Below are 9,992 nucleotides of genomic sequence, written 5' to 3' on the forward strand. Positions count from 1 at the left end.
GTGATGAGAAACATAAATGTTAAAATGCATGTAAAATGCTTAGCATGGTGTCTGGCACATAATAACCTATTTAAGTAAAGATGGTGGTGGTGATGTTGATGGTGGTGATGATGGTGATGATGGTGGTGATTGATGGAGAACAAGAATAGAAAAAAAAAAACTGAAAAAGAGTTGTGCCACAAGACCAGAAACCTGGCTCACACAAGGAGGTGGGGGGTAGAAGAGATTGGCATAGCCATTGACTCAGCTATGGAAACCAAGATCCTTAGGCTCAGACTAGTATCCTGAGGCACCAGACCCCTAGATTACAAAGCATAACATCCAAGCAGGCATCCCAGTGAGCAAGTGAGCATCCAAAGGTAAAGATATGGAGATTGAGCCCATTGTGGAATCTAGGTCCCTTTCAGATTCTGCATAGTTATCCAAAATTAGCAACCAACTGAGGCTCACAAGGAGTGACCTCTCCAAAACAGAAGGAGACTGTATCAGTGCAATGTCTGCACAGGCTTGGGCAGCCATCCCTCTGCCCACCTGTGACTATGCAGGTGCCTCTTTTCACCAACTCTTTCCTCTGAAGGACAACAGTCTCCTGCCTGCCCTTGTGGAGGCCGCAGGCCCGCCTGCGACCATGCAGGCCTCTCTCAGCGAACCTGTCCCTTCTGGGGCAGCTCTTCCTGCCCGCTTGTGTCTCTGCAAGGGTCTTTCACTGGTTTATCCCTTCCCTAATCAACCTGCCCTTGAAATATAACCAACGTCTCTGTCTCGTGAAGAAAGTCGCCTGGGAAACGCGCCGAGTGTCGCTAAAATGGGAGCTCTGGTGACACCTTTCCCAGGGTGAACCCAAGGACCCCGCACTCTAAACCCACAGGTTCCAAAAACCACAACAGTGAGGATGGTGGTGATGGTAGTACAGAAAATGGGAAAAAAGAAAAAAAGAGGTCGCAGAATGGTGATTGATGAGCCGACAGAAAGGTTTTCTCACTACACATGAAACGGCCTCTCAAGCATTCTACCGGTTTTCTTTAACTGGGTAAATTTCAATCCCTAGTAAGTCCTATAAACACGCCTCTTGGCAGCTGCTTTTTCATTAAGGCTGAGAAACCACTGGGGTTTCCCTCAGCCAATGGCTGCGGCTTCTGGCTCTGACTCCATAAAGAGCCACTGTGATGGCGCCGCCAGGCAGAGCCTATATAAGCCCTGCCCGGCCTGCATCTGTGTCCTTAAGAGCCAGGAAGCTTTGGGATAGTGACCTGTGGACTCGGACAGCGGAGGGAGAGAGAGCGCGATTTGGATCATTGGGTTTTCTTTTGATTGATTTATTTACTCATTTACTTTAGTTCTTTATTTTCCTTCTTTATTTTAGTTATTTTGTTTCTTTGTTTTTTCTTATTTTCCTTTATTGCTTTATTTGCTTATTTTTCTATTTTTAATTATTTTCCTTTATTATTTTAATTTTTTTAGTATTTTATTTTATTTTTTTGTTTTATTATTTTAATTTTTGGTTTTTTAATTTCCGTTTTGAATTTTTTTTCTTTTTCTGTTTTTTTGATTTCCCCCATTTTCCCTTCTGTTGTTATTTGTTGTTTGTTGTGTTTTTCCCTTCGTTGTTTGTGTATTTTTTTTATTTTACTTGTTAGTTTCTGATTGTCGTTTGTTCTCTTGTGGTTTGTTCGTTTTGTCTTTGTTGTTGTTCTATGTTTTGTGGTTAGTTTGTGATTCGTTTGTTTTTATCATATTTTTACATTATCTTCATTTATCTTTGCGTGTAGCTAGTTAGTATTAGCATTGTTAGTAAGGGTAGCATAGTTAGTACTGTTGGGAGAGTGAAGGTAGCACTATTAGCATTTAGTTAGCTTAGTGGGTGTTTTGTGATTACTATTAATATTAGATTAATAGTACGTTTGTTAAGATAATAGAGCTAGAGCTATGAGGAGAGGTATTTCAGGGCCGTTTGAGAACAGCCAGGGCCGTGAGCGTAGTGAGCCGGGGTCCGCACTCGCTATGACGAAGCGCCTCGCTCCTAAGGAGGCCAAGCTCAAACACTACCTGATGCTGCGCACGCTGGGGGAGGGCTCCTTCTCCAAGGTGAAGCTGGCGCAGCACGCCCGCACCGGCAGGAAGGTGGCCGTCAAAATCATGCGCAAGGCCAAGATGCCCAGCCGCGAGTTCCTGGCCCGCGAGGTGGGCTGCATGCGCGCCCTGCACCACCCAAACATCGTCCGGCTCTTTGAGGTAGTGGACACCGGGGCGGAGGTCATGCTGGTGATGGAGTTGGCGAAAGGGGGCGACCTGGAGGGCTACCTCAACGAGCGCGGGCGCCTGCCCGAGAGCGAGGCCCGCCGCATTTTCCGGCAGGTGCTCTCGGCCCTCTCGTACTGCCACAGCAAGGGCGTCGCGCACCGGGACCTGAAGCCCGAGAACCTGCTCATGGACGACAACGGAAACATCAAGTTGGCGGACTTCGGGCTCAGTGTCCGGTGCGCCGACGAGGGCCTGAGCACCTGTTGCGGCAGCCCGGAATTCCTGGCCCCCGAGATCTACCTCCACCAGACGTACAAAGGCCCCACGGCGGACGTCTGGAGCCTGGGGGTGACCCTCTACAACATGCTCACCGGGGAGCTGCCCTTCGCGGGGACCAGCTGCCAGGAACTCCGGGCCAGCGTCCTGAGCGCGCACTACTACAAGCCTGACTACCTCTCGGACCAGTGCCGGGACCTCCTCAGTAAGATGTTGGTGCTGGACCCCCAGAGTCGGAGCACCCTAGAGAGCGTCATCGAACACCCCTGGGTCCAGATGAAGGGATCCCCGCCCTTGGGGGAGCCGGCCGGCGGCCACCACGGCATGGCCGTGATGGAAGCCGAGGTCCGCCAGGATTGCTGGAGGCCCGAAATTGTCAGTGTCCTTGCGGAGGGAAGTTTTAATGATGTCATGGGGACAGAGCAGACACTCTGCGGTGGGGAGGAGGAGGGGGAGGGGCAGTGGGACGAGGGGGAGGGGCCAAGCCAGGCCTCCTCCCAGGAGCACTTCGCTCCCACTGCCACACAATGTGACCTGGACTGGGAGGAGAGCCTCCTGCAGCCTGAGGTGTGGGCTTGCAAGACCTCGCCCGTGAGCGTCTCCCTGCAGGAGGAAGCCTGGGAGCGGAGTTTTACCTCCAGGCCAGGCCCCCAGCTGCAGAACAGCACCATCTCTGTGCTAGGCCCCCCGCTGGAGGACGCCTGGGGGCAGTGCATCCCCTCCATGCTAGGCCCACTCTTGGAGGAGGCCCTGCAGATCAGAACCACCTCCTTCCCAGGCCCCCCCATGGAGGATGCCTGGGAGCACACCACCACCACCTTGCCGGGCTCCCAGCTGGAGGGGGGCCTGAAAGGCAGGAGCAGAACCCCCAGCCCAGCCCCGCCACCCTCCATCACCTCCCTAAGACCGCCCTCAAGCAGTGGCTCTCGCCTCCTGCCCCAAAGTAATGCGCTGGCCCCTGCAGAAAGGCAGGATTCCACCCTTAAGGCCAGGCAAAGCGGCAAGGCCAGAGTGAGGAGAATAATCAGCGCTATATTGAACGTCTGCTGTTTCTGCGCACCATTGCATAGAAGAAACCACCACAAAGACTAAGAATATAACCACCACACTCTGACGAATTCACCGCACCCGCAAAGGGCAGCCACCCAGTGGCCAAGGTGAAAAGGAGCACACCAAGGGAGGTCGAGGCTCTGGAGAGGGGCCAGGGGCTGGTCCAGTCAGAGGGGCCAGGAGCAGCATGAGACGCACAGACATGGAGCACAGATGTCCGGGGGCACAGAAGTCCAAGCAGCAGAGCAGGTGAAGGTCCCAGAGGGCGACGGAACTGGTGAAGCACCTGGAGGGGAGCAGAGTGGGTGGAGGAGGGGAGAGGAGGGGTGGGGGGCAGTTGAGCAGGTGCAGGGCCCCAGGAGGGGTGTAGAGCTGTGTGGGCGGAGCCTCCAGAGGCCCCAGGGCCAGAGGCTCCAAACCCTGGGCCTTGCTTCCCCTTCTTAGGCTCTCTGTCCCGGGAGGGCCACCCTGCCCCTTGCTGGGAGTTCCCTGCCGTCGGCCCCTGGGCACACGGATGGCGCAGAGGATGTCTGACTGGCATTGTCATGGACTGACATCCACGGTAGCAAGTCCCCCTGGGTTGGCCGCTTTTAAAAACTGAAATTCCAAGTTGGAGACTCGCTCACCCTCTAGCTAGTGGCGGCTCCTAGGGCCTCCTGGTTTCCATCTGAGCCTTGTCAAATCTAAGTCTGTGCAGCACTCCCTGGGGGATTTCACTAACAAAAGAGTATCCTAAACAGGTAACTCTGTGCTTGGGCTTTATTGGCTCTTCTCTTCCAACGCAGGTCGGGGATGGCCCGAGGAGGGGGCCGTGATGGACAGACTGGCTTCCCACTGCAGGATGGACCTCCAGGGGACCTGCTCTGCCCCTGGGGCGCTGGGGCATAGAGGCATCTGCATGCTCTTTCCCTGCCTGCAGGAGACAGTCTGAAATGGATTGTTGAAACTGTCTATCCCATGACACAATAAATCAGTGTTTGAAACTGAACGTATTTGCTTCACATTTATGAATGCGCCCATACTTCCAACACATGGGTCGTCAGATGCCGAAATTTCCTTTAAAATTCCTATCAGCAGCAGTGAAATTTATAGAAAGTTTCAGAAAAATCAAAGTGGTCATATGGTGGTAATACAGTGAAATAGGATAGTGAAACAGACCTACCAATAAGTATGTAATTAGGTATTTGGACTATTTTCTTTAGGTGCGTGTGCCTGTCTTACACTGTGTCTGTGCAAGTGTGTGCATGTGAGTCTGTACAAGTGTGTGTGCATGTGTGTGCTTCTATGGGTATGAAGTGTTCATGTACCTTCTACCATCAGAAAGACACTCAGCTGTAGAGAATTGGTACAATGTCTTCCAAAGTGGGGCCTCCCTGGTGGCACGAGGGGTTCAGCACGGCACTGGGAAGCTCTGGGCAGCCTCTGCAGCAGGAGTTCCATCCCCGGCCAACCAAGGAAGTGACCCACAGAAGGCAGACATTTCCTGACTCACCCCTACTCCCCTCAGCAGTGTACTTCTGTCTTCTGCCTATTCTGTTCCCCGCTCTGGCTCTGGTGAATTCTTTCACCCTCTTGCGCTTCTGACTGTACCCAGTGCTTGTATAAATAAATCAATCAATCTTTAAAAAAAAGAAAAAAATCTACCTTTTAGAAAAATCCACAGGTGGGTCATACATATGTGGATTCGAGAAGCACCTAGAACCGGACAGCTGAGCTTGGGGTCCTGGACCACACTATCCTGTCACATATGAACTTGGCCAAGTTCCTCAGTTTACTCATCTTCAAAAATGGGAAAAATATCTCTCTCTCACAGGACTGTGTGATGAGAAACATAAATGTTAAAATACATGTAAAATGCTTAGCATGGTGTCTGGCACATAATAACCTTTTTAAGTAAAGATGGTGGTGGTGATAATGGTGGTGGTGATGTTGATGGTGGTGATGATGGTGATGATGGTGGTGATTGATGGAGGACAAGAATAGAAAAAAAAAAAAAAAAAAAAAAACTGAAAAGAGGTGTGCCACAAGACCAGAAACCTGGCTCACACAAGGAGGTGGGGGGTAGAAGAGAAGAGATTAGCATAGCCATTGACACAGCTATGGAAACCAAGATCCTTAGGCTCAGACTAGTATCCTGAGGCACCAGACCCCTAGATTACAAAGCATAACATCCAAGCAGGCATCCCAGTGAGCAAGTGAGCATCCAAAGGTAAAGATATGGAGATTGAGCCCATTGTGGAATCTAGGTCCCTTTCAGATTCTGCATAGTTATCCAAAATTAGCAACCAACTGAGGCTCACAAGGAGTGACCTCTCCAAAACAGAAGGAGACTGTATCAGTGCAATGTCTGCACAGGCTTGGGCAGCCATCCCTCTGCCCACCTGTGACTATGCAGGTGCCTCTTTTCACCAACTCTTTCCTCTGAAGGACAACAGTCTCCTGCCTGCCCTTGTGGAGGCCGCAGGCCCGCCTGCGACCATGCAGGCCTCTCTCAGCGAACCTGTCCCTTCTGGGGCAGCTCTTCCTGCCCGCTTGTGTCTCTGCAAGGGTCTTTCACTGGTTTATCCCTTCCCTAATCAACCTGCCCTTGAAATATAACCAACGTCTCTGTCTCGTGAAGAAAGTCGCCTGGGAAACGCGCCGAGTGTCGCTAAAATGGGAGCTCTGGTGACACCTTTCCCAGGGTGAACCCAAGGACCCCGCACTCTAAACCCACAGGTTCCAAAAACCACAACAGTGAGGATGGTGGTGATGGTAGTACAGAAAATGGGAAAAAAGAAAAAAAAGAGGTCGCAGAATGGTGATTGATGAGCCGACAGAAAGGTTTTCTCACTACACATGAAACGGCCTCTCAAGCATTCTACCGGTTTTCTTTAACTGGGTAAATTTCAATCCCTAGTAAGTCCTATAAACACGCCTCTTGGCAGCTGCTTTTTCATTAAGGCTGAGAAACCACTGGGGTTTCCCTCAGCCAATGGCTGCGGCTTCTGGCTCTGACTCCATAAAGAGCCACTGTGATGGCGCCGCCAGGCAGAGCCTATATAAGCCCTGCCCGGCCTGCATCTGTGTCCTTAAGAGCCAGGAAGCTTTGGGATAGTGACCTGTGGACTCGGACAGCGGAGGGAGAGAGAGCGCGATTTGGATCATTGGGTTTTCTTTTGATTGATTTATTTACTCATTTACTTTAGTTCTTTATTTTCCTTCTTTATTTTAGTTATTTTGTTTCTTTGTTTTTTCTTATTTTCCTTTATTGCTTTATTTGCTTATTTTTCTATTTTTAATTATTTTCCTTTATTATTTTAATTTTTTTAGTATTTTATTTTATTTTTTTGTTTTATTATTTTAATTTTTGGTTTTTTAATTTCCGTTTTGAATTTTTTTTCTTTTTCTGTTTTTTTGATTTCCCCCATTTTCCCTTCTGTTGTTATTTGTTGTTTGTTGTGTTTTTCCCTTCGTTGTTTGTGTATTTTTTTTATTTTACTTGTTAGTTTCTGATTGTCGTTTGTTCTCTTGTGGTTTGTTCGTTTTGTCTTTGTTGTTGTTCTATGTTTTGTGGTTAGTTTGTGATTCGTTTGTTTTTATCATATTTTTACATTATCTTCATTTATCTTTGCGTGTAGCTAGTTAGTATTAGCATTGTTAGTAAGGGTAGCATAGTTAGTACTGTTGGGAGAGTGAAGGTAGCACTATTAGCATTTAGTTAGCTTAGTGGGTGTTTTGTGATTACTATTAATATTAGATTAATAGTACGTTTGTTAAGATAATAGAGCTAGAGCTATGAGGAGAGGTATTTCAGGGCCGTTTGAGAACAGCCAGGGCCGTGAGCGTAGTGAGCCGGGGTCCGCACTCGCTATGACGAAGCGCCTCGCTCCTAAGGAGGCCAAGCTCAAACACTACCTGATGCTGCGCACGCTGGGGGAGGGCTCCTTCTCCAAGGTGAAGCTGGCGCAGCACGCCCGCACCGGCAGGAAGGTGGCCGTCAAAATCATGCGCAAGGCCAAGATGCCCAGCCGCGAGTTCCTGGCCCGCGAGGTGGGCTGCATGCGCGCCCTGCACCACCCAAACATCGTCCGGCTCTTTGAGGTAGTGGACACCGGGGCGGAGGTCATGCTGGTGATGGAGTTGGCGAAAGGGGGCGACCTGGAGGGCTACCTCAACGAGCGCGGGCGCCTGCCCGAGAGCGAGGCCCGCCGCATTTTCCGGCAGGTGCTCTCGGCCCTCTCGTACTGCCACAGCAAGGGCGTCGCGCACCGGGACCTGAAGCCCGAGAACCTGCTCATGGACGACAACGGAAACATCAAGTTGGCGGACTTCGGGCTCAGTGTCCGGTGCGCCGACGAGGGCCTGAGCACCTGTTGCGGCAGCCCGGAATTCCTGGCCCCCGAGATCTACCTCCACCAGACGTACAAAGGCCCCACGGCGGACGTCTGGAGCCTGGGGGTGACCCTCTACAACATGCTCACCGGGGAGCTGCCCTTCGCGGGGACCAGCTGCCAGGAACTCCGGGCCAGCGTCCTGAGCGCGCACTACTACAAGCCTGACTACCTCTCGGACCAGTGCCGGGACCTCCTCAGTAAGATGTTGGTGCTGGACCCCCAGAGTCGGAGCACCCTAGAGAGCGTCATCGAACACCCCTGGGTCCAGATGAAGGGATCCCCGCCCTTGGGGGAGCCGGCCGGCGGCCACCACGGCATGGCCGTGATGGAAGCCGAGGTCCGCCAGGATTGCTGGAGGCCCGAAATTGTCAGTGTCCTTGCGGAGGGAAGTTTTAATGATGTCATGGGGACAGAGCAGACACTCTGCGGTGGGGAGGAGGAGGGGGAGGGGCAGTGGGACGAGGGGGAGGGGCCAAGCCAGGCCTCCTCCCAGGAGCACTTCGCTCCCACTGCCACACAATGTGACCTGGACTGGGAGGAGAGCCTCCTGCAGCCTGAGGTGTGGGCTTGCAAGACCTCGCCCGTGAGCGTCTCCCTGCAGGAGGAAGCCTGGGAGCGGAGTTTTACCTCCAGGCCAGGCCCCCAGCTGCAGAACAGCACCATCTCTGTGCTAGGCCCCCCGCTGGAGGACGCCTGGGGGCAGTGCATCCCCTCCATGCTAGGCCCACTCTTGGAGGAGGCCCTGCAGATCAGAACCACCTCCTTCCCAGGCCCCCCCATGGAGGATGCCTGGGAGCACACCACCACCACCTTGCCGGGCTCCCAGCTGGAGGGGGGCCTGAAAGGCAGGAGCAGAACCCCCAGCCCAGCCCCGCCACCCTCCATCACCTCCCTAAGACCGCCCTCAAGCAGTGGCTCTCGCCTCCTGCCCCAAAGTAATGCGCTGGCCCCTGCAGAAAGGCAGGATTCCACCCTTAAGGCCAGGCAAAGCGGCAAGGCCAGAGTGAGGAGAATAATCAGCGCTATATTGAACGTCTGCTGTTTCTGCGCACCATTGCATAGAAGAAACCACCACAAAGACTAAGAATATAACCACCACACTCTGACGAATTCACCGCACCCGCAAAGGGCAGCCACCCAGTGGCCAAGGTGAAAAGGAGCACACCAAGGGAGGTCGAGGCTCTGGAGAGGGGCCAGGGGCTGGTCCAGTCAGAGGGGCCAGGAGCAGCATGAGACGCACAGACATGGAGCACAGATGTCCGGGGGCACAGAAGTCCAAGCAGCAGAGCAGGTGAAGGTCCCAGAGGGCGACGGAACTGGTGAAGCACCTGGAGGGGAGCAGAGTGGGTGGAGGAGGGGAGAGGAGGGGTGGGGGGCAGTTGAGCAGGTGCAGGGCCCCAGGAGGGGTGTAGAGCTGTGTGGGCGGAGCCTCCAGAGGCCCCAGGGCCAGAGGCTCCAAACCCTGGGCCTTGCTTCCCCTTCTTAGGCTCTCTGTCCCGGGAGGGCCACCCTGCCCCTTGCTGGGAGTTCCCTGCTGTCGGCCCCTGGGCACACGGATGGCGCAGAGGATGTCTGACTGGCATTGTCATGGACTGACATCCACGGTAGCAAGTCCCCCTGGGTTGGCCGCTTTTAAAAACTGAAATTCCAAGTTGGAGACTCGCTCACCCTCTAGCTAGTGGCGGCTCCTAGGGCCTCCTGGTTTCCATCTGAGCCTTGTCAAATCTAAGTCTGTGCAGCACTCCCTGGGGGATTTCACTAACAAAAGAGTATCCTAAACAGGTAACTCTGTGCTTGGGCTTTATTGGCTCTTCTCTTCCAACGCAGGTCGGGGATGGCCCGAGGAGGGGGCCGTGATGGACAGACTGGCTTCCCACTGCAGGATGGACCTCCAGGGGACCTGCTCTGCCCCTGGGGCGCTGGGGCATAGAGGCATCTGCATGCTCTTTCCCTGCCTGCAGGAGACAGTCTGAAATGGATTGTTGAAACTGTCTATCCCATGACACAATAAATCAGTGTTTGAAACTGAACGTATTTGCTTCACATTTA

The 9,992-nt window shown here is 52.7% G+C and overlaps 2 protein-coding genes across 2 annotated transcripts; both read left to right on the top strand.

Annotated features, from left to right (window-relative positions):
* Window positions 1-1,470: 1,470 nt before the first annotated feature.
* On the top strand, window positions 1,471-4,574 carry LOC119247805 (MAP/microtubule affinity-regulating kinase 4-like). The gene is made up of 2 exons (XM_054696500.1): window positions 1,471-3,816; window positions 4,353-4,574. The coding sequence occupies exon 1, from the start codon at window positions 1,927-1,929 to the stop codon at window positions 3,607-3,609; it is 1,683 nt and encodes a 560-aa protein (XP_054552475.1). The 5' UTR covers window positions 1,471-1,926; the 3' UTR covers window positions 3,610-3,816; window positions 4,353-4,574.
* A 2,314-nt stretch (window positions 4,575-6,888) lies between these two features.
* Window positions 6,889-9,992, top strand: LOC119247806 (MAP/microtubule affinity-regulating kinase 4-like). The gene is made up of 2 exons (XM_054696501.1): window positions 6,889-9,234; window positions 9,771-9,992. Exon 1 carries the CDS (start codon window positions 7,345-7,347, stop codon window positions 9,025-9,027), a length of 1,683 nt encoding a protein of 560 aa, XP_054552476.1. The 5' UTR covers window positions 6,889-7,344; the 3' UTR covers window positions 9,028-9,234; window positions 9,771-9,992.

The sequence above is a fragment of the Talpa occidentalis genome, unplaced genomic scaffold, assembly GCF_014898055.3.
Source record: "Talpa occidentalis isolate TD23 unplaced genomic scaffold, MPIMG_talOcc4v2.1 talOcc4.16, whole genome shotgun sequence".
NCBI lineage: Eukaryota > Metazoa > Chordata > Mammalia > Eulipotyphla > Talpidae > Talpa > Talpa occidentalis.